Raw genomic sequence first — 25,298 nt, 5'->3', positions numbered from 1 at the left:
TATTCAAATTTGTTTCTAACCATTGTTTTTATTCTATTGAAGAATACTTAGCTCTTGAAAATTAACTTATGTATCACTTTTTTTTTTTTTTTTTTTAATCTGTGCCTCTTTACCACATTGTATATTTCTCTTTATTTATCATGGCATGTATGTTACTGTATTATCCTTTGTTACTGTAAATATGATTATTGACGTGTCCCATATCACTGTATGATCAGTTGGACGAAATAAAATACAATACAATACAATACAATACAATACAATACAATACAATACAATACTTATACTTCGGTACTTTGAGCGAGTAAGATAAGTATATTAAGTCATGTGTTTGCTTTTGAAGTGGTTGGTTGTTACTATTTGGTGTTCGTATTCAGTTTTGTTATTCTGTATATCGGACACATTGTGGGAGCTTTATAGGTGTATCCCGTGGATTGTGCTGTTTTCCAAGGTTTTCTTCATCAGGTTATTCTTCCGTTTCCACTGTGTCCACAGCTTTTAACACATTGCTGATAAAGTTGGAGCCTGAGTCATTTACCGTTTGCCAGTATTCTTACGGTACGTTTTCTGATAGGAAATAAGGTTAGCTTTATTGTTCATTTTATATTTCCATACGATAGAAGAACAACGGGGGAAATTTCTGCTTTTCAGCCGATTGTAGACTATTACATTAAATACACAGACCAGCAAATTTAGTGGATCACTTGAATTTTTCCAGAAAATAGCATGCTAGGCTTAGGCCTAAATTGTGAATTTTTAAAATTATTTACATTGATTATTTTCATAAAAAATATATAAGTAATGTTATCGGTATGTTTTAGCTATTTTTAGTTACTGGGATAATTTTTTTCATATAAATAATCAATGTAAATAATTAAAAAGTTTTACAACAAAACATGCCTTTTCCTGTAAAAATTCAAGTGATCCTTTAATTTTGCTGGTCTACCTTATTGGTAATAAATGTAAATTTGTTCTAACATGGTACCTGCTCATTTGCAGTGGCATACATGCAGTTCCAACAGAAATACAGAACTGGTTTTGAACTGTGAGTTCTGAATTCATGCTGTTCTTACCAAATTCATAACCATTACGGAACTACACTTCTTGGTTAAAGCCAGACACTGTGAGTTCTGCTCATGCAAATTTAAGTCACCAACGAGAGGTGCGGTTACATACAGTAGGTCCTACTTCTTATTGGAGTAATGAGGTCTTCGATCATCAATCATTAAGCATTTGATAACGTAGTTTGTACATTGCGTTGATACAGTTCACAGTTCTCAGCTGTTCCAACAAACCAGTAGTAATGATCTCTTTTGGAAACATTCTGGCTCACATATACTCATTAAGGTAATTCTGAACTGGTCCATTACTGGTTCTGAACTGTTTGTTGTAACAAACTTACACGTACTGTATATACTGCCTGACAAAAAAAAAATACAGTGATCTTCCCTTGTGGTGGTAAGACATGGATATTTGTATGATTTGACCTACCGGCCAAATGGAGACATTCAAACTCTGTCAGGTGCTGGTAAGATGTCCTCTGCAGTGATCATTCAACATCACAGGCCTCGTAACAACACTAATGCACCTTGGTGGTCTTTGAATCTGTTGCAGATGATTGCAACTCTAATCATTTACATATCTGCTGATGATGTGTTCATGTATGAAGTTACATTGACATCGGACCATTCCTTGTGGGTGCTTCCATTGTTTTGTCAGGATTATATATTTATATATTCATTTTATAACATAATCAGCTGACAGTGTCTGTAATGGTTGTAACATTTTTGACAAGAGTACCTAGTTAGGTACAGTAAAGCCTTATTTTCCATGAATTCCTCTATCGAATATTATGTTAGATGACTAAATGAATCCGGCTAAATTGCTCCTAAATCCAACATGTTATATGCTAGCCTAGCTGAGGACGGTGCATCAAGAAGAAATGTGCCTACATCCGGGTAAGACACTCGGTTATTAAATTACTTGACACACAGTGTTTAGACACATTTGTCATTAACAGACAGGATGAGTTACTTAATTTGTAAGTTTGACAAATAATACTGTGTGCTCTATTTACTTTCAGAATGTTTGAGGTTTGAAAACAAAACTGGATGAACTAACTTGGAACATTAGTAATAGTAACCTAATTATCACTGGATTCTAGTGTGAAGACAGTGAGGTTTATAGTGAGCCGTACAGAATGTACGTAGCCAATAGAGCTGGGGGAGTGGAGGTTGTGTCTTCCCTTTGGTCAAAATCAGATCATTTGTGCTAAATGTTCAGCAAGTAATGAGAAGTTTTGAATATTTGTTTTTAAAATTATTCAAGTAAAGTTCTGGTATGTTAGTGCTAAACAGTATATGTACCACTTTGTTTGAAGTCATATGTCTCTTCAGAGATATTTGAATGGCTGTAAGCTCACTATGTGATCCACGACAGTAATCGTTGTTATGGACTGTTCAGCCCTTAGCGTTCACTAAATGGCTGTATTTGTAACTGTGTCTTTTGGCCTTATTTACTTCCATACCTCATAGCTTGAAATCATTAGAAACTGTTTTCAAGATTCATCTCCTTGACCTCCCTCTGTTACAGAGTCCCATAGGTAACCTACCCTCCACTGTATGCCCCACATTACCCTTCCACTGAAGCTAGATTAGCCGGGCTGAGTGGCTCAGACGGTTGAGGCGCTGGCCTTCTGACCCCAACTTGGCATGTTCGATCCTGGCTCAGTCCGGTGTATTTGAAGGTGCTCAAATACGTCAGCATCGTGTCGGTAGATTTACTGGCACGTAAAAGAACTCTTGAGGGACTTAATTCCGGCACCTCGGCGTCTCCGAAGACCGAAAAAGTACTTAGTGGGACGTAAAGCAAATAGACATTATTATTATTATTCTTTCTTTCTTCGTTATGCCCATTCATAGAGCACGTTTGAACCTGTTAGTTGGTTTGATGGTTTGTGCCTTCTTCTTCTTCTTCTTATTATTATTATTGAAGCTAGATTATATTTACCATTTCATCCATTGCATTTATTTCTAACTTTTCCTTTATCTCCTTATTCTGGGTACCATCCTGGTATTGTTTCCACCAATTTGTGCCAGCAATGATTCACACTGTTTTTGTGCCTGCTACTTCTGTCTTGTAAATAACATATCCTGAGTCTATCCAGCTATCACTTCATTAGCATTGCTCTAACTCAATTCAATCTCTCTCACTCTACTACCATCAAGGTAGAAGACATATTTTGAATACTTGAAATGATCTACCTATTCCAGTTTTATATTCCCAACCTGACAGTCAGATCTGTTAGGTTTCTTCCACACTGACGTCACTTTATTCTTGAAAACAGCAATAAACATTGTACCGAATTTTAGGTTCCAAGATGTTAAATTGCAGGCTTTCACCACAGCGTGCCCCTTAACTTTATCCCACCTGCCACTTTATAGCTTTCATTTAATGATCCATCTAAGTTTTTAACAACTGTGGTGAAATATAAAAGCCTTGTCTAACATCTGTAAGTAACATGAACTATTTCTAGTATCAATTCTCACTGCAACCCAATTATTAACATAAATGTCTCATTCCTTTTAATAATCTATCAATAATCCCTACATTCCTCGGTACAGCTAGCATCTTTTCAACAGAGTGAGTTAGCCATGCAGTTAGGGTCGTGTAGTGCCGAACTTGCATTAGGGAGATGTTGGGGTCAAATCCCACCATCTGAAGCCTTGAAGATGGCTTTCCACTTTTACACCAAGCAAATGCTGTGGCTGTACCTTAATTGGGACCTTGTCCACTTCCTTCCCAATCCTAGCCCTTTCCCATTCTTTGTCGCTGAAAACCTTTAATTTGTTAGTGTGACATTTAACCACTAGCAGAAACAACCCACCATCTTTCCCCTTGGTACTCTGTTATATACGTTCTGATGAAACACAAATCATACATTACAGTTTTCAAATACCAGATGCATGCTGAAGATCTAATCCTGACAGTCCCTGGGTGGTCTGAAACCAGACTGGTTTTGATCCAATTTACTCTCAGCTTCTCCCTTCCAAAATGCCAGTGAATACCTTGTATGGTATGCTAATAAATGGAATGCCTCGACAGCTGTATCACTCCTTCATCTCATCTTGCTTATAGATAGAATAATTACTGCCCTTGTCCAATCAGTAGGTATTGTACCCTATTGACAACCCATGCTCATGTTATTATTCTGTGAATCCATTTCCTCTTAGCATTCTAATATCCTCTATTCCTGCTGCTTTATAATAATGTACTTTATTTACCATCCTTTCCACTTCCTCAAGCATAATTTCACTTACATTATTGTGCTCCATCCAGTAAGCTTGGTGGCACACATCAACTGTAAGATTTTCCCCGACCTTGAAAAATTTTCATTATATTCTGCCCATGCATCCAGTGATTCCCAGGGAGGTAATATGAGTTCACTTAATTTACCCAAAACATTATTCTTTTCCATTTTCCGTCCCTCTCTAAGATTCTCTCTTACTGTATGGAAAGGTTTTCATGTTGTTTCACGAAGCCTCTCCTGGATGTTAACAACTTTCTAGAATAACAGTTATTTGTTGTGCTCTGTTTCATCTAGGTCTGCATCAGTCATTGTGTGGAGCCATTTTTTATATCTCTTCTTTTATGTTTACAAGTGCCCTCACTTTTAAGGATGACATAAAAATGTTAGTGTTGAACTGCACAAGTATTGTAAAGAAAGGAATAGAATTAAATAATTTAATGGATATATACTTACGAGATATTGTAATAGGAGTTGATTCATGGCTGAGAAATGATATAATGGATGCAGAAATTTTCTCATGGAACTGGAGTGTTTATCATAGAGATAGTATAGGAATGGTAGGAAGGGGAGTATTCATTCTGTTCAAAGAAGAATTTGTAAGCTTCAAAGAACTTAAATATGACAGACATGAAATTCTGGGTGTGAGGCTCATCTCTAAAGATAATAAGCTACTTGATGTTTTTTTGGAGTGTACAGATGGGGAAAGGGTGGTGCAGGTTATGATTTGGAATTTTTTGATAAGATAATCAGCTATGTGGGAAGCAATATGGAAAGGAACATGATTGTGGTGGGTGATCTCAATTTACCAAGTGTAATTGGGAAGGTTTTGCGACCGACAGGAAGCATGAACAGCGAATGGCAAATAAGTTAATATGGGAAGGAGAGCAGAGATCTGTACCCTTTATTTACAATCCCATTATATGATCACTCCAATAAACGTCATTCCTTATATTACCACCTAGGTACTCAGAGTAATCCCCTTTGACAGAGCAAGTGGCCGTGCGGTTAGGGTTGCATTGCTGTGAGCAATAGGGAGATAGTGGGTTCGAAGCTCACTGTCGGCAAACCTGAAGATGGTTTCCCCTTCTCACACCAGGTTAATGCTGAGACTGTACCTTAGTTAATTCAATGGCCGCTTCCTTCCGCCTTTCCTACCCCATCGTCGCCATAAGATCTATCTTTGTCGGTGCGACAAAAAGCAAATTCCAAAGAAACAACGATCCCCATCAGGAACTTTCATCCTTTCAATGCTGTAATTAAAGAGGTCTTTTCCTATTAATGAAACTCACAACCTGACTTTCAACCCCGTTTTTCATCATTGCCTGCTGTGCATCAAACATCATTTTCAAGATCTTCCATCTTCAACTACATGTAACACATATTCTAGATGTATTAATTGTCTTGTGTTATGCTTACATCCTCAAAATCATAAGTCATTGACTGTCCCGAACATGTGTATATAATGTTCAAATATGAATGAACTTTATCGTAGGTCAGATGTCCTAATTATGGTAAAACCTTCAGTAACCATATTTAATTTATAAGGTAGCAGTGGACAGGATTTGTTGCTAAAGACTTGTAACATTGCAACGGACGTATTAACACATAAAGACTTCCAATATGGCGCCAGGAAACATCACCACTTGGCCATTGGTGTGTAACATGTATATATTCTTTGTAGATTGAGAAAGGAGCGATTATTTTTTAAGGGAATAAAAAAGATAACGCAAGTGGAGAATAAAAAAGAGAGATTGACGAGAACAGTATATGTATCGTAGTGTCAATAAAGTTGTTCAAACAGGAGTAAACGTGTTCCCGTGTGGTATTTTTCTTTCGTAAAATAAGAAAGCGTATTTTGAGAACGATAAATTGGTCACCGCGACAGGATTTTCGAAACTCAGCGATGAAGATTGATCAAATGACCGTGGTGATTTTACGGAAGGCGCTGGTATCCCGAGGTTTACCGACGGCCGGAAGCAAGGCGGATTTACAAGAGAGGCTGCGCCAGGATTTGATAGAAAAGGTCGAGGACCCAGGCAGTTTCGACTTCGAAGTCACCTCTGAGAAGGAAACTAACGACCGGGTAAGCATTATGCTTGCACAACTAACTACTTTGATCGAGGCCAATCTGAAAAACTGGAAGGGAAAATCGAGGCCCAGTCTCAAGAAATAAGTGGCCGAATCAATTCCTGGATCAGAGATCTGAAAGAAGATATTTCAAAAATTAATGACAAAATCAGCAGCATAGAATTACGTGTAGATGTATTACTAAGTGATATGCACACTTTGGAAAACAAAGTCGAGGAGAAGATTGGAGAAATCGAGCCGAATCCAACAGTTTTAAGACCGAAGGAGGCCAGAAATTAACGAAGTTTAAATACGAGGTTAATAGAAAAATTTCAACCCTGGAGAAGAACATCTCTACAGGCAGCGGTCAAACTAGCAGAGGTATGGACCTCCCTCTTGTGACACCGATCGTTCGCAGAGTAATGAAGGACAGCCTACCGGAATTTCATAGGAGACTCGAGGAGTGTCCTAAAGCATTTCTAAAGACATCGGAGTCTCTACTGGGTAGGACAGATATACTTAAGGAAATATACTTGCAAATTGTCAGGCAACAGCTAAAGGCTGTAACCGTACGTATGTACGATCCCCGAGTTTTTAGGTTAGGAAATTTTCGTATATAGTTTGTTAGGTTAAAATCATGTAATTTTGTTTATTTACCATGTAAAAACGTAATATTATAAGAAGAATGTATAGTTGAAGTCAGTTGGATGTGTTGCAACAGGTGGCTTGAAAACACGGGGTACGACAGGTTGTATCGGTTGAAGAATTGGAGTGAATCAATGTGGACATACATGAGTGGACGGTCTATGTCACATCATATACTCGATAGCCAATGCGAGGGCTTTGTTTTGAGCGAGGTTTGGGTTGACAAAGTGACGCGGGAAGAAGTGCCGGTGTGAGCGTTGCTACCAGTGAACTTTTCAGGACGCGATAACCACGTGTAGCAAGGATATATAAGTGGGTACGCGTGTGCGGCGAAGCATTCTGATTCTGATTCTCATTCTGTTTCTGACTCTGATGCTGATACTGAGTGTTTCTCATTTGTACTGGTCTGCGGGAGCGACATATTTGCGCAGTTTGCGCAGTTACGGAGTGAACATGGTATAATCTCAACGACTTACCGGCTTTGCAGTGGACTTTCTGTAAAAGAAAGTGTTTGTTTGGAACTTGTCACCTGAGTATGCAGCTTCAGTTGATGAAGAATTTTGCTATTTGCTTGCCTCTGGAGATTTAACACTTTCTGTCCAGCCAGCAATTGGAAAGAATTCAAGACGTCGACGAAGAAGTGTAAATAAGGTTAGGGATGCTCGTCTTAAGAAGGTTGCATCCATATGTAGAGAAATAGTCGTCGTACTTTTCTCTACCAGATTAGAATTCACGGTAACAGTGGAGTGCGAAGGGGCTCTTACCTGGAGGTATGTTAAAAGTATAATGATGTTCTATGTTTACTGAAGATTTTAATGATGTGTATTTTGCCTTTGTAAGACGGCAAACGAGTAAATCTCGTGAAGAGATGATTTTGTTGGGTGGTATTGTGTATATTAGCTCTATGTAAACAGCAAGCACTAAGTGGGTTGCATAAGTGTTTATTTTGTTGGTGTTTGTCACATATTAGTTCTTATTCTGGGAGTAAAGTCATAGGATCAAACTTTAAGTGAGTCTTTTGTCAGTGGAGTAAGGCTGAACCTGCATGTTACCCAAATTTAATTTCAGGGGTTATATAGCAAACAGGTAAGCTTACAAAGCAAGTCTGGAGCCTCGTCAGCCTGATGACCGTCGCCTTGGGAGAGAGTGGCTCGTTGCTCTACACAATTAAATATTCCTGCAATTGTTTTGCAGGTGGCGCCCATTATCCTTGTTATTTTCACTTAGTTGAGTCAACGTTTATCTGTTCAGTATATCAATAAATTGCAAAAGTTACAATTGGCGCCGCCAACGTGAGGCAGAATGATATCCAGACTTGCTATATGACCTTGGTAGGCACATTTGGTCCAGTGTTTTAGTGAGCTTGTGTCAGGAGTTATGTATCGGTGTTGTCATGTTTGGAGTGCTATGTTTATCAGTGGAGCATGAATATTAGTGAGAATAATAGTAATGCTATAAATTTGAGAAGTGTAGTGCATAAAGGAAGCATGTCTGTTAATGATCAGGAGAGCAGCTCTGACACAAGCATACAAAGTTTTGATGAAAGTAGTTGTCTGAGTGAAAATATGTCTATGGAAAAAGTGTATGGAATTGTAATGGGGGGTGAAGGGGAAGCTAGTGAGCAAAATCAAAGTAACATGGGGGTAATAATGAGTTTATGAAGTTAGTATTAGAGCAGTTGGCTAAATTAAGTGATCAAGGGGATAATTTGAGTAGTAAAATTAGTAATCAGGGGAAGGAATTAAGTGATAAAATTGAGAGTCAACAGAAGGAGTTGCATAGTTTTGGCAAGATGCTTATAGAGAAAATGGAAGAGAAATTTTCAAGCATTAACAGAGAACTGCAGAGTGTTAAGGTTAATACAGAAAGGAGGTTTGAACTGGTGGAAGAGAAATTTATGAAGGTGGATGAGATTAAAATGAGGCAGGATGTTATAGAGAGTAAAGTTGAAGGCCAAATAACTCAATTTCAAAACCAACATGTTCAGATGGAAAAGGACAAAAGTGAACTTAGATCTATTCTTGAGGAGAAAGTGGAGAGCATGAAGTCTAGTGTGACAGAAGAAATTCGAGGAATGAGAATTAATGTGGACACTAGAATTGAGGAAACAAAAGAGAAAACTGAAAAGTACTAATTTAAAGTCGAAGGGGTTAAACATGACTGAGGTAGCACAGCAGATTGAGGTGGTCAAGGAAGTAGAGTTACCACGGTTCAATAATAGGCAATTAGGTCCTATGGAATTTCTCAAGGTAGTTAAACAAAGATTTGGGAAAGGGCTGTCAGATGGTATCACCCAGTGGGATACCGTAGAGGTTAAGATTTCTGAGGCACTTATGGGGGAGGCTAAACTCTGGTATGATGTATACAGGGAAATGATTACTTGCTTGAGTGAATTTGAAGTAGCCTTTAAGGCCAAATTTTGGAACAATAGTATTCAAGGGAAAGCTAAAGACAAAATTAATTTTGGCAGATATAGGACTCAGGGAGGGGGTAGCATGACTCAGTACTTCTTGGAGCATGTGTTACTAAATCAGAGCCTGAACTTAAATTCATCAGAACAGGATATAGTGAGAAGGATGTTGGGACATTTTTCTGAAGAGGTTCAGTTGGCAGCATGCATGCAGAGAATTGAAACTATTAAGGACATGGAACAGCTGTTAGAGAGGTTCGATTCCTTAAGTTCTGCTAGGAATAGTGACAGTCATTCCAATCTCCGCCAGAATGGTGGACAGAGACAGAATGGTCCAGGAGAGTACCATCGGTACCCTGACCAAAACAATCGAGGTGGCAACCACAGAGGGCAAGACCCAGGGAGGAATAACCGTGGTTATGGCAGAGGTTCTGAGTCCCGCAGATATGTGGAAAATCGGGACAGGGATGAACAAGGATCGAATAGGAATCATAATCCAAATCAAGATGATCAGCCACCAAGAAGAAATTTAAACGCTTAAGGGGCGGGCGAGATAGGTCAGACGACTTGTCCCTAAATGAAGATGCTGTTGTAACATGTGCTATGAAGGAAATTAACTATCAAATAGATGTTCAAGAGGATCTGATTAATGACCACATTGCTGACAAGGGTAATTTAAGTAACATGCCCATTAATCCTATTATTGAATTTTTTATTGTAGGGGAGAAGGTAAAAGTGCTTTTGGATACAGGTAGCCAGAAGTCCTGTATTCATTGTAGATTCTACGAGGAGTTGAAGTGTAAAGGAGTTGAGTTTGAGGAGATTCCTGTGTCTAATGTATATGTGATTTCTGCTGTTGGTAACAAGTCGCAAAGAATCAGGAGCCAAGTCCTTGTTAAAAAGGGTATTGGGGATGTCGTGATTGAACAGATATGCTTGGTGGTTCCAAATTTAATTTATTCAGTTATCTTGGGTTCAGACTTTCTGAGTAGGAGTAAGTGTAAATTAGATTATCTGCATGCTGAAGTAAGTTTGCAGACAGGGGAAGATCTGAAATCTGTTAGGCTGGCCTACTGTGTGACAGAGAACCAATTTGCATATGGGATGTGTCATATTCAGGTGGTGAAAGAGAAAAACTTGTCCTTGTCGAGAGAGCGAGACTTTGGAGAATATTGTGATGATTCAGAGAGAGAAGATGGTAGTATCCCTGATGGGAAGGGGAACTTTAAGAGTAAAGAGGAGGAGATTAGAGCAGTTGCAGAGGAGGTGGATCTAGATAAAGATCAGAAGGAAAGATTATTAGAGTTATTAATAGAATGTAAGGAAGTGTTCTCTGAGAAACCTGGAATGACAACTTCATATGTACATTCATTCAATGTTACTGACAGGTCGAGTTTTGATAGCTATCGGTATCCCATACCCCACGCATATGCTAAGGCTGTAGATGATTTAATTAAGGAAATGTTACTAGATGGGATTATCGAGAAGTCAGTGAGTCAGTATGTGAACCCGTTGATTGTTGTGGGTAAGAAAGACGGCACAGTACGTGTTTGCTTAGATGCTAGGCAGATAAACAAGCGCATCACGGCTGATCATGAGAGACCTGAGACCACAGAGGAGCTCATTCAGAGATTCGAGGGTAGACCTTGGTTGACCTCTGTTGACTTGAGTTCAAGTTTTTGGCAGGTCCCTCTCAGAAAAGAAGACAGGCCATTGACAGCCTTTTTACATCGTGGGAAGCTGTACCAGTTTTGTCGCGTACCATTTGGCACTAAGACGTCGTCTTCTGCCTTGATACGAGCATTAGATATTGCACTTGGTCCAGAAACTAATGAGTTCACGACGACGTACATTGATGACTTAGTAATTGCTTCTAGAACATTTGAGGAACATTTAGAAAACTTGTGCACTGTTTTTAATAAATTATTGAGATCTGGCTTCACCTTGAAATTGAGCAAATCTAAATTTTGTACCCATAGTGTCATTTTTCTGGGGCATGAGATCACACCTGAAGGTGTGACACCTGAGATAACTAGGCTTGATAAGATCTTTTCTTCGGCTAAGACACCTAGGAATGCTAAATAGTTGAGATCATTGCTAGGTGTATGTAACTATTTCAGGCGATTCGTGATTAAGTACTCCTATCTCACAGAACCGTTTAGAGAGCTACTAAAGCAGAATGCTCAATGGAAATGGACAAAGAGGCACGATGAAGCGTTAGAGGCTTTGAAGAAAGGGTTTCACGAGGCAGTCATATTGCGATACCCTAAGCCAACGCTGGGCTTTTATGTGATGACCGATGCATCTGATTTAGGCATAGCAGCGGCGTTATGTCAACCTGACGAGGGAGGTAATTTTGGTGTAGTTTCTCTGGCCAGTAGAGGGCTTAACCCTGCCGAGAAAAGATACACTGTAAGTGAGAAGGAATTGCTTGCGATTGTATATGCACTTAGAAAATTTAGAGTTTATTTGTTAGGCAGGAAATTTACGATCTACACAGATCATCATGCTCTTGCTTTCATTAGGACCTGTAAATTGATCTCGGGTCGCTTGTCGCGGTGGATACTGGCAATCCAAGAGTACGACTTCGAAGTGGTTCATATAGCAGGGAGTGCGAATGCCTTTGCAGACTATATAAGTAGGCACCCCGCTGACATGCAAGGGGAGGTAAGGAACGAAGAGAAGGAGGGAATACTCATATGTAGCTTGAGGACGGAAGATAGTAAGCAAGAAAAATTAAGACTCTTAAAGATGAGAGAAGAACAGTTCAAGGACAAAGAATTGAGCGAGATTAAACTAGAATTGGAAGTGGAAGGAGATGGAAAAGATATACTTAAGGGGAGTAAGAAATATAAGTTGACAGGTGACTTGGTGTCAAGAGAGAATTTTAAGGGGCGTTGGAAGGTGGTAGTACCACAGTCCCTCAGGCCAGATATAATTTGGTTTTACCACATAGAGCTGGGTCACTTTGGAGCAGACAAGGTACTGGATGCCATACAGGAGAATTTCATCTGGAAGAATATGGGGAGAGACATTAGGAAGACTTTGGCAAAGTGTGATTCCTGTCAAAGAAGTAAACATCCTAATCGTTATCTGGAGGGCCCGAGGCAAGCGGTGGTGACAGATGGACGTGGAGAGTTGGTTTGTGTAGATCTGTATGGTCCTCTTGTCAAAACTAAGTATGCATATCAGTATATATTTGTTGTTATTGACTCATTCACCAAGTATGTCAAATTGTATCCTTTGCGTAAGGCCACTGCAAGGGCCTGTGTGGGGAAAATTCTGGAGAGGTACATACCGGAGTTCGGTAAACCAAAAAGAATCTTGTCGGATCATGGATCCCAATTTACTTCACGTATATGGAGGGACGGACTGAGTGATATTGGTGTTAGCGTACATTACTCTTCCATACGATATCCTCAGGGAAATATGTCTGAGAGGGTAATGCGTGAGCTAGGCCGCATGTTTCGCACATACATTAGTGAAAACCACAATTCTTGGTTTAACTACTTGGAAGATGTGGAACATTGGTGCAATGTGACGGGACATGACAGCACTGGATTAACACCAATTGAGCTGCAGTTGGGTCGTAAGCCTGAACGGGAATTGGCTAGGATTCTAGGTCTTTCCACAGGCGAAGATGTACCAAAGGACTTGGTGATTGATTTAGCGAGGCAGAATTTAAGGAAGGCAGCTGATAGGAGAATGATGTAGCAGGGGAGGCATCATGGAGATAGTTTTGAAGTAGGGGAGGAGGTGTTACTAAAGGTTCCACACATTTCATCTGCAGACAACAAAGAAATTCATAAGTTTTTTCAATTGTATCAGGGACCTTATACAGTAGGTAAGAAAGTTGGCAAGTGTGCTTATCACCTGTTGAATAACAAAGGTGACATGATTGGTACACACAATATTCACAATCTTAAGAGGTATGTAAGGTGAAGTATTGTAAGTTCAGATGTTTTGTGTATGTTAAGAAGAATATGTGAATTTTCTTTAAATCCTGAGTGACTTTGACAGGCTGTGTAGGCTGCTGTACTGAAAAGACTGTGATTTGCTCAGATGTATTGTATATAATCTTCGCAAATCAAGGGGAGGTATTGTAACCGTACGTATGTACGATCCCCGAGTTTTTAGGTTAGGAAATTTTCGTATATAGTTTGTTAGGTTAAAATCATGTAATTTTGTTTATTTACCATGTAAAAACGTAATATTATAAGAAGAATGTATAGTTAGGGAATATTGCATATGTTCATCATTATATTTTGTATAAATTTCCGTTTGGGTAAGAGTCTGTAAATATGGCCTAGCCGTAAGAATTGTGCAACCGGGAAAACTGCTACTATATCGGGAAGGACGGTTGAAGTCAGTTGGATGTGTTGCAACAGGTGGCTTGAAAACACGGGGTACGACAGGTTGTATCGGTTGAAGAATTGGAGTGAATCAATGTGGACATACATGAGTGGACGGTCTATGTCACATCATATACTCGATAGCCAATGCGAGGGCTTTGTTTTGAGCGAGGTTTGGGTTGACAAAGTGACGCGGGAAGAAGTGCCGGTGTGAGCGTTGCTACCAGTGAACTTTTCAGGACGCGATAACCACGTGTAGCAAGGATATATAAGTGGGTACGCGTGTGCGGCGAAGCATTCTGATTCTGATTCTCATTCTGTTTCTGACTCTGATGCTGATACTGAGTGTTTCTCATTTGTACTGGTCTGCGGGAGCGACATATTTGCGCAGTTTGCGCAGTTACGGAGTGAACATGGTATAATCTCAACGACTTACCGGCTTTGCAGTGGACTTTCTGTAAAAGAAAGTGTTTGTTTGGAACTTGTCACCTGAGTATGCAGCTTCAGTTGATGAAGAATTTTGCTATTTGCTTGCCTCTGGAGATTTAACACTTTCTGTCCAGCCAGCAATTGGAAAGAATTCAAGACGTCGACGAAGAAGTGTAAATAAGGTTAGGGATGCTCGTCTTAAGAAGGTTGCATCCATATGTAGAGAAATAGTCGTCGTACTTTTCTCTACCAGATTAGAATTCACGGTAACAGTGGAGTGCGAAGGGGCTCTTACCTGGAGGTATGTTAAAAGTATAATGATGTTCTATGTTTACTGAAGATTTTAATGATGTGTATTTTGCCTTTGTAAGACGGCAAACGAGTAAATCTCGTGAAGAGATGATTTTGTTGGGTGGTATTGTGTATATTAGCTCTATGTAAACAGCAAGCACTAAGTGGATTGCATAAGTGTTTATTTTGTTGGTGTTTGTCACATATTAGTTCTTATTCTGGGAGTAAAGTCATAGAATCAAACTTTAAGTGAGTCTTTTGTCAGTGGAGTAAGGCTGAACCTGCATGTTACCCAAATTTAATTTCAGGGGTTATATAGCAAACAGGTAAGGTTACAAAGCAAGTCTGGAGCCTCGTCAGCCTGATGACCGTCGCCTTGGGAGAGAGTGGCTCGTTGCTCTACACAATTAAATATTCCTGCAATTGTTTTGCAGGTGGCGCCCATTATCCTTGTTATTTTCACTTAGTTGAGTAAACGTTTATCTGTTCAGTATATCAATAAATTGCAAAAGTTACAAGGCGTCAGCAGGTGTTTGGTGACAGAACATTAAAGAGCTCAGCTCAATCATAATAAAGAATTTCTCCAGAGTTTTGACTCGGAGTCTGTCCAAACTTCGGTACAAAGAAGTTCCTAACTGAAGTGTAACCCAGTGAAATGAGAGCAGGAGATTTCGTAATTCAAAAACTCCAGCTCTTTAAGTGAGTCCACGAAAGGGAAAATATTGGTACGAACGTCCCTTATATAATTGAACTGCTACGTTATAAGGTTCGATCGCTTGTTATGGTGGCCATCGTAACAAAATTAGGCGAAGAACCAAGTTACCATACCTCAAAAACGAAAACCTCAACAACGGAAGAAGACCGGAAATGCTACCGATGCGGGCAGACCGAGCATTTTAAAGGCAGCCCGGAAAAACTAGCTTGGGACTGTTCGAGTTGGTGTAAAAATGGTTCCGGAAGAATGAAGAAACCCCAGATACATGGCGCCTGGCTAGAAGGTAAACATATTCGTCAAATCTATAGTGATGAATCTAATCCCCCCCGCCCGGCTATTAACTTGATGATTGATAATAAGCTTTCAGTCGCTATCCTTGACATTCAGGTTTCACACTCGTTTGTGAGCATGAATGTGGCAAAATTATTAAAAACCTGTTCGTCCTGTTAATGTGCTAACAGTCAGGGGGCAATTCATCAGGTGCATTACCAGAATGAGGGTTGTATTTTTCTTCAAGCCAGGTGCTCTACTGATGTCATACATATACCGGTGAGGGTTGTCAAGGATTTGATACCTAACATAATATTAGGACACGATTTCTTAGCTAAGTATGGGGTAGTGATAAATTATACAGACAATGAAATATTCTTTGGTAATGGAAATACAATTCGGTTGACATGGGTGGAAAATAAAGCCTTTAATTCGGAAACTTTAGAAACCGATGTGTTGACCGAACTGAAAACAGGACTGTTGAGGGTGGAGGAGAAGGAATACCTTGAAAAGTTGCTGAATAAGTTCCCTGATGTCATTATTGTTTGAATCGGATTTACCACAACGGTAAAACATAAAACAATTTGTAAGGATAAGACCCCAGGTACACAAAGGCCCTACCCAGATAAACGAATATGTATTTTAAAAAAGGCAAGGAAATGGATGACCAAGGATTGATTGAATCATCAGTATCAGGGTGGGCTTCTCCAATAGTTCTACCTAGGAAAAAATGTGATGACCGGCTTCGTGTAGACATATGTCAGGTAAATAAGACTATGTCAGATGACTGTCCCATCTGATAAAACAAGTGAGTGGGGCAAAAGTCTGCAGTACCCTTGACTTGAACTTTGGCTACTGGCAAGTAGGATTCGAAGAAGAGTCTGGATGACTGCTTTTTCCACCCCGAGAATACTATCAATTCAGAGTCATGCCCTCTGTTTTTAAGAATGCTCCAGCTACCTTTATGTGTCTGATGAACGAAGTCTTGTCCGCATACACAGGAGAACTCTGCCAGGTCTATCTGGACGAAATCCTCGTGTACAGCAAGACGTTTTGGACCATGTGGAACACCTAGCTAGAATATTACGGAGGTTGAGGATTCACGGACTTACCTGCCAAGTCAAGAAGTGTCAGTTCGCATCAAACTCAGTTGAGTACCTAGGCCATGTATTGATGGACAAGGGCTTGGAGAGACAAACTGAGAAGAATAGGGCCGTTCAAGAACAGGAAAGGTCTCGAACAAAACGCCAGGTACGTCAAATATTAGGCCTATGTTCGTGGTACAGTAGTTTTGTACCACACTTTGAAATGCAAGCTGTTCCGCTCACCGACCTCCTCAAAAAACATACCATTTAAATGGACCCAAAGGGAAGAAAGAGCCCCCAGGTAGCCTATCTGGATAGAAGCCGGGAGGTCTGCGAGTGACATCGGTCTTGGAGCTGTACGAAAGAGAAGGAGGAGTATGCCAGTAGGAAACTTTCTGCTCCCGAGAGAAACTATTGTACAGCCGAGGAAGAGGCATTAGCAGTTGTATGTGCTGTCGGAAAGTTCAGAGTTTATCTAGAAGGAAGTTCAGACTCTTTACAGACAACTCTTCACTTCAATGGTTGAACCAAGTTTCTGGAACTAAGTCCAAACTGATGCGATGGGCCTTGATCCTTGCCGATTTTGACTGCGATATTCGTCATATTCCTGGCATAGCCAGTCAAGCTACGGACAGTATATCAAGAAATCCTGAGGACAGGCAGAAATCAGCCACGAACCTATTAGTGAGGGAGATTCCTGGGCCAAGTAAGAGGTCTCAAACGGACCCTGTGCTCCTTGCTATCCGGCGAGGAAACAATGAAATCGATTTAAATTTAATAAGAAAGTGGCAGACTGAAGACATGTCCCGTAACAGAATGTCAGCAAACGCAGCACTGATTGTCGACGTGTCCCAGTTCAGTTTAAGATGTGCTACAAGAATTTTTGACTCGAAGACGGCATACTAAAGTATACTTCCCACCTGCCTGGATCTTCTCCGGTCATCGTCATTCCGAAGTCGCAAACCGCGAGGATATTGAACAAATACCATGATAATCCAGAAGGCGGTCATTTTGGTGAAGAGGAAGCCTATTCATCCATTTGGCGACGTTTCTTCTGGGTGCACATGCGTCAAGAAATCAAGAATTATGTCCAAGCCTGTGCAATCTCTACTCGCACTAAGGCGAACAATCAGAAGGCGAGTACCAGCATTGGAGGACGCCAACCACATCAAACTTGGGAGGTCCTCACCCTTGACCTTATGAGACCCTACCCAAGGACATATCTTGGAAAAACGAAGAGCCTCGTGGTGACTGACCTATTCACCAGATGTGTGGAAGCATTGGCCATCCCTGAAGGTACATCGGGACGTATCGTGCAACTCTTAAAGTCAGAAGTCTTCAGTCGGTATGGGTATCCTCGGTGTCTACTCATGGACAATGTCACTTCGAGACAGTGGTTGCAAACTTTGTTTGAGTCGGGAACTGGACTACACCGCTCTACCATCCACAGGCGAATCCCACCGGAGAAACGAGGAGCTAAAGAAGATGTTTCGGATTCACTTGGTCGACAGAGAACATACCAAGTGGGGCCAACACCTACATGAGTCCCTTCTGGCCATCAGACAGCAGGTTAAATACGTCACGGGTTTCTCACCTGCTGAACATTTCCTTGGACTTCCAATCAAGTGAACTGGTGAGTGGAACTTCATCCATGGACAAGGAGAGGAACCTCAGGATCCTGTGCGGAACCAGCGGCAGATTCAACAGGTGGACCACCAAGGAGAGAAGCCGAGGAAAGGGAGTTCAGACCTGGAAAACTAGTTCTATGTCGAAACCATCCCGTCAGCAACAAGCTTCAAAAGTTCCATTCTGGTATGGCTCGGACCTTTCGAGGTGGATAAAAAGTTGGGAAATGGTGTGTATCTTCTGGAGACTACACCGCCGACGTCAGAATTGAAGGCGTTATCTCGACCTCTACAAGAAGGCGGAGGGACCGGAGATTGGACACTCTCTGAGGCGCCCCAGAAGAATGCAGGCTCCAGAGAGGATAACACACACCGATACCTACCTTAGAGGATAAGAGAGATGAAGTCATAGATATCAGGACTCCTAGATATAATTTAGGACCTAGAGAAAGGAAGGTCCAGGATATATATATATATATATATATATATATATATTGACGGTTTTCGGGAGGATAATTGTCGTAGGTCAGATATCCTAATTATGGTAAAAACTTCAGTAATCATATTTAATATAATAGATAAATTAATATTCCTGGAGGTATAATGAATAAGGTACCAGTGGACAGGATTTATTGTTAAAGACTTGCAACATAGCAACGGATGTATTAACACATAAAGACTTCCAATATTGCGTCAAGAAACATCACCAGTAGGTCACTGGTGTGAAACATGTAGGTATACTTTGTAGATTGTTTGAAAAAGGTGCGATTGTTTTTAAGGGAATAAAAAGGATGTCGCAAGTGGAGAATAAAACAGGGCGATTGACGAGAACTGTATATGTATAAAAAATCGCATATTGAGAACGATAACTTCGATTTTGAAAACTTTATTGACTCCATGACCAATGAGTTCATCAACACCTGTGTCTATCTAGATAAATTACTCTGTTGCTCCTTTGTTAAATTTCATCTGACACTAGTAACTGCTCCTCATACAATATAAATCATCCCTACAGATTTTAGCCTTGAAATATTCACACAGTGGTGCCTCAAATAAATTTCCAACATCTATTCAATGTCAACACAGGGAAACTTACGCTCATAATTGACTGATAATGGTACTCATTTCCTGAGTAAGTGGCGCGAATACATCTGGATAATTCCTCGTGATGATATTCTCGAAAATCAATAGCGTTTACTTGCAACTAACAACACATATATTACACAATTCTCGCACTTATCGTTTGGAACATGATAATAAAATACACACATCATCAGCACCACGAACCTACTACGCTGGCGTAGCAGGGGGAGAGATGATACTCCCACGAGGCGCGTCCCAGGTGGCGGATAGGGGGGTCCTAACTGGCTTGCCGGCGGACCTGAGGGAAATAAAATACCTCTCGCGGACCAAACACACTACCCCCTGCGGGTGGGGGACGCACATGTAGAATACACCCGCGGTATCCCTGTCGTAAGAGGCGACTAAAAGGTGCCCAAGGGGCTCTCAACTTGGGAGTATGGATTGGTGACCACGGAGCCCTTAGCTGAGTCTTGGCATTGCTTCCATTTACTTGTGCCAGGCTCCTCACTTTCGTCTATCCTGTCCGACCTCCCTTGGTCAGCTCTTGTTCTCTTCCGACCCCGATGGTATTAGAGCATTCGAGGCCTAGGGAGTCTTTCATTTTCACGCCCTTCGTAGCCCTTGCCTTTCTTCGTCCGTCACCTCATTTGTCGAAGTGATGGAGCCCTTCTTCTTCTACCCCCTGTGGGTGGGGGACACAGACGAAAAATACACCCACGGTATCCCCTGCCTGTCGTGAGAGGCGACTAAAAGGGGCGACCAAGGGATGATTGTCTTAGAACCATGAAACAACTTTTGATTAGTACCATCACACAGGGAACACCATGGGTCACCTTCACTTGCGAGTAGTACCACTATATTAGGTACACAATAGGTTTGTGCTTAGTAACAGTAGAGGGTGGATCACTGCGGGTTTCCAGTACCCGTGTGAGCAACACCTCGGGTCTGAGCATTGCCTGTGATTAGTACACCTAGGTGAGGAAACTCATTGGTTTGTGTTGCCTATGACTGGCGCCATTGTGTGAGAAACACCATAGGTCTGTGTTACCTGTACGATGTACAATACTTGTGAGTAGTACCAACATGTGTGGAACGCCGTGAGTCTTCGCTACTTTTGATTAGTACCCCAACATGACAAATACCATGGTTCTACTTATCTAGCGATAAGTACCATTCTGAGGGACCTTTGACCTGTATTTTGGACCCCTTTAGACATCAAGCTTCCTCGGTTCAGGATTGTGCTTTATAAGTGGTCCCTTAATCAGTAATACTATTATTTATGATCTTTTTTGAGGCTGATTCACTGATTGTTCTGGGTTCATGTCCATCCATTCATTCTTCATGACATTTTTTATTTAGGTCAGTGGATGATTTTGAACTTTTTGTTTGTAATTTCTTTTCATACCATTAGGAGCCATTGACCTTGATATTAGGCCCCTTTAAACAACAAGCATCATCATCATCATCACATCATCAGCATACCTTACATCAGATACAGTCATCATTGAGAATGTCCATAAAGAAGATGTGCATCTTTTAAACTCTTGTTGAGATAGTAGCTCAAGTACAACCTAACTCGCCACCTAACGTAACATGGGATATGTATATGTTATGATGAGCAACAATTACATAATTACATGGATTTTTTCTCCTTAGACTGTTCATAAAACGATTGCATATAATATTATATTTTCATCCTTCGCCATAACAATTACAATGACCATGCAACCATAACATTGTGATGAATTTCTGATTTATTAGCCAGTATAACACTTTAGAATATTTAACCATCCCGTAACACATGGTCATCATCCAAAACATTTCAGATCACACACATCACCACATCATTCACTATTGGTCAGCTACAGGAAAACTGTACTACTTTCAAAATAATACTAAGAGGAAACTCTATGGCTCATTATAATACCAAATCTAAGAGGAAAAATAAAAGTATCTCTCACCTTGCAATGTCTTAATACCTTTCAGTTGGTGTTGCTGGAGTGCAGATATGTGCCATGACTCCCTAATTCCAATCTATAGCAACAGCGAAATGTTCAGGGCACGATGTTAACAAACACGGGTCCAGATCAGTGGTAGGTGATAGTTAACACCAAATCTCCCGTTTTCACAGACTTCAGAGTTATTATGTTTGGATGTGCTCAGCTTTCGTCATAGAGTAATATGATTTAGCTTTACTTATGAACATATGAAGAAATGCAGTTCATACTTTCAACATTTGTTTTCATTAATTTGTAGCTTAAACTTCCTTCCATCGTTTACTGAACACCTATAATAATAACTCAACCTCTTTGCTCATGCAATAGGTTATCAGAGCAGTACACTGTGTCTTTTAAAAAGAGAATGTGCTCCAATTTAGTATGACCTCTGAAGTCATTGAAATGTTGTTATTATTATTTTTTAAATTTGCTTTACATTGCAATGACTCAGACAGGTGGTATGGTAACAGTGGGAAGGAAGCAGCAGTGGCCTTAATTAAGGTACATCCCCAGCATTTTCCTGGTGTGGAAATGGGAAAACACAGAAAACCATCCTCAGGGCTGCTGACATTGGGGTATGAACCCACTATCTCCTGGAATCGAACTCACAGCTGCCCGCCCCTAACCACACGGCCAACTTGCCCAGTTGTTATTATTTATAGTCTTTAAATTACCTTCTCTTAAAATTGTCTTGCTTATTTCAAAATTTTTCTGTTAAACTCAATCCAATAACAACATATTCTCATTCTGTACATACTTGAATACGTTTGACATTCAATCCCAAAAAACATGAACAGACTATATCCTGTCATTGAGAAAATAATCTGTCATTAATACATTGGCATTATAATTGCACTGTTCTATCATGGAGAATAAGCAATTCATTCACCCTTATTCTTCATGTTTTAGTTATTTCTGTTGTAATTATATGAAAGTTCACAGCCTGTAATCAGGTTGATTCTTTGATTTTAGGTGCCAAATTTTGTGCATTTGAGGGTACATGAAACATATGATTGAAAAATATATTTTCCTCAAACACCTGCAGTTCTAAAACTGGAATGGTATAAGTAAACAAACACAGTGCACTCAGGTTACTTGGTGTTGAGATTGGTTAGAGCTCATCAGGAGGCTGTCAAGTTGATCCACATGATTTTTTATATATCGCATAAAATAAAACATTAAGGTGGATCATGGCTTTGTTTGTGGGAGAGTTAGGGCTTAAGATCCTGTCTTACATTTGAAGCATTGTAAAGTGTAAATCTACATATAATTTACAAATACAAGTAACACAACATGATTGTAATATTCAATACAATTAATGGTAATAATAATAATAATAATAATAATAATAATAATAATAATAATAATAATAATAATAATAACAGTAATAACAAAATTGCTCATTTTTACATTGTAACTACATACTAAAATAAAATCACAAACAAAGTAACAATAAATCCATTCATATTCATTTGTTCATTCATTTTTTCAAAAATTATCCAGTAAGTCACTGGTATCCACTCAACAAGTGCTTGCAGCAAGCCATGTTAAACATCGCTGGTGTTGCTCGGAGGAGAATGTCCTGACCACAACAGCAGTTTAGTGGTCATGGTAGCATATCAGGTAAGAAGAGGTGAAGAAACATTTTTGGGAATGTGCTGGGAGGTGGATGACTTAAGAACATTTAATTTCAGGTCACATACCTTATTCTCTAGCAAGGCTGAGTAGCTCAGGCAGTAGGGCACTGGGCTTGTAAGAAGGTTCTATTCTGGTTCAGTCTGGCTCAAGGCGCTAGATTTACTGAACTCCTCCAGCACAAAATTCTGGCACTTCTGTATCTCTGAAAATTGTAATGGTAGCTAGTGGAACGTAAAAACAATATTATAGATATGTTTCTGTTTACTCTATAAATGTGTTCAATGGGCTAGCAAAATAGTAGTGATAGAAGTTCATGCAACATTTATTGTATAATTCTGGAATAGTCCAATCAGAATTCTCCACTGAGAATGAAGAATGAAGATTAACAAGAAATTACAAGACTATTGTATTCATATGTTAGTCATCTTTGTGTGTTGAGTTAAAAAGACTCTCTTGATGTTGATATTTTTGTATGTAAGCTACAAGAGACTAATATTTGGGGTTTTTATGTCATGAGAATTGTATTATTATCACTCTCTGTAGAATTTCCTGAAGTATCTTACTCTCGAGGACCAAGTTGGTCTCCGGCATGTTCTGGCTTTTCTTGGGAATTGTATTATACTTCACCACTTCTAAGAATAAAGAGTTTTTTGTAGATGGCTGTCATCTATGAGTTGAGTTCATGACAGAACAACGACAAAGTTCTTCTTGTTATGTTGTGAGTTTTAAAGTCCTTTATTTGAATTTACTAAGTGTAAAATTCTGTAAATGTAAGGGAGCATCAACTGGCTTAATTTAAAGATTTTGGAAAATAATTATTTTGCAAGGACTTTAAAATGTCTCTAAAACTGATTTCTTTGCTTTTGCTTTAATAAAGAGCCAGGAAGCTTGTCACATTCAGTTCAGTTTAAATTATTCTTCTCTAAATTTTTGCTTCCAAACAAAAACTTACCACTTCAGAATGTTAATGGAATAACCAGGGAAGCTTTCTTAAGAAATTTGCTCACTTGAGGCATAGGCATCCTCTATTAGAAAGCTGGAAATATTGCTTTTCAGCATTGAATTTAACTTTCATGGTGTGTCCTGTGCTTGACCAACTGAAAATCTTGGATGATTTTTACATGAGCTTGTACTGTATGGAGTTGAACCATAGGTAACAATGGGTGCAGAAAAACAGAACTGTTCTCTATAAGTGTTGTCTACTGATCTTTAATGAGAGATGGATAGGCCTGGCATGTATAAACAATTTATGAATACAGTTGATAAGTTGATAATGATTTGGGAAAATTTTATCCAAAGAAGTAAAATACACCTGTATGTTTTTGTCTGAGATTAAAGTAGAACAGTTGGAGGTCGCTTGCATCTGGGAGATACTTGATTCAAAGCCAGGTGCTGAAGCTGTACCTTGCTCCTATCTCACCATCGCCATATCTGTGTTGGTGCGACATAAAGCAAATTATTTACAGCTATACATCATTTTAAGATTAATTAAGGCTGAAGATGCTCATTAAGTGAGCGATACATGTCTCTTAGAGAAATTAATTGTATGAAATTGTAAACACCAAAAGGTAGATTGTATTGAATAGGTGGGCAAAAAATAACTTCTTATTGTAATTACTGTGAATAACATTGTTCAGTACGGAATAACCATGAGGATAATAACCTGTAATAAAGCAAATTGTAAAATAAAAAAAAAACATAATGAACATACGAGAGTACATCCACAGTGTTGTATGGAGAGCTACATCAAATGGTTCTTGTGGGCAAGAAGTCACTTGCTTTTCACCACGGTCGCAACCAATAGATGTGAGATGTTTGTTTCTGAGGTTCAGTTTCCAGGTAAACTCACAGGTCCTTGGGCTATCAGCACAAAATGAACAATCACTTAAAACCATGAACTTGACTATGGACTGATTACACAAACAACAATAACAGTGTTAATGGCTCATGTTTCAGTGCACTGTCAGCAGAAGTGATTTACATCTCCAGCACCGTCTAAATCTTCACCTGTCTTTTAAAATGGACTTGGAAGTATTGATCAAAAAGGAGCCAGTGTACATTGAGGAAACAGCAGTTACTTCAGGTGTAAGTATCATTCCTGATAGATTAACAGTTGAATGAGTTTGATTGGTTACACAACCTTACTTGTATCTGTTGTTCAAGAAATGTAAGCGTGTATTGCTGTCTATTCCTAGGGCCTATATGTGACTCTCTCTAGGAAACATACCTTAAGTAGTGTGACAGAATTTTGTGCTGCAAAGGAAAAAGGTGCAAAGGGCGACAAATATTGATTTTTATATCTGAATGCCATCTGTTAGTGTGATCCTTGAACAATGTGATGAAAGGAGAGACAGTGATGTGACTGTAAGGAAAGGTGTGGTT

The 25,298-nt window shown here is 39.6% G+C and overlaps 1 protein-coding gene across 2 annotated transcripts in view; it reads left to right on the top strand.

Moving 5' to 3' along the window:
• The first annotated feature begins 408 nt into the window (after window positions 1–408).
• LOC137498977 (zinc finger protein 658B-like) overlaps window positions 409–25,298 on the top strand; it is a 51,697-nt gene continuing 26,807 nt past the window's right edge. The window contains exons 1-2 of one of the 2 annotated variants that reach the window (XM_068226936.1): window positions 409–465; window positions 24,873–25,001. In XM_068226936.1, the coding sequence (XP_068083037.1) occupies window positions 24,936–25,001 (66 nt within the window). In that variant the 5' untranslated portion in view covers window positions 409–465; window positions 24,873–24,935. Of the gene's footprint in view, window positions 466–24,611; window positions 25,002–25,298 lie in introns of those variants that run through there. The other variant, XM_068226935.1, reaches the window with a different exon arrangement.

The sequence above is a fragment of the Anabrus simplex genome, chromosome 3, assembly GCF_040414725.1.
Source record: "Anabrus simplex isolate iqAnaSimp1 chromosome 3, ASM4041472v1, whole genome shotgun sequence".
Lineage (NCBI taxonomy): Eukaryota > Metazoa > Arthropoda > Insecta > Orthoptera > Tettigoniidae > Anabrus > Anabrus simplex.
This window is presented reverse-complemented; position numbering and strand designations above follow the sequence as displayed.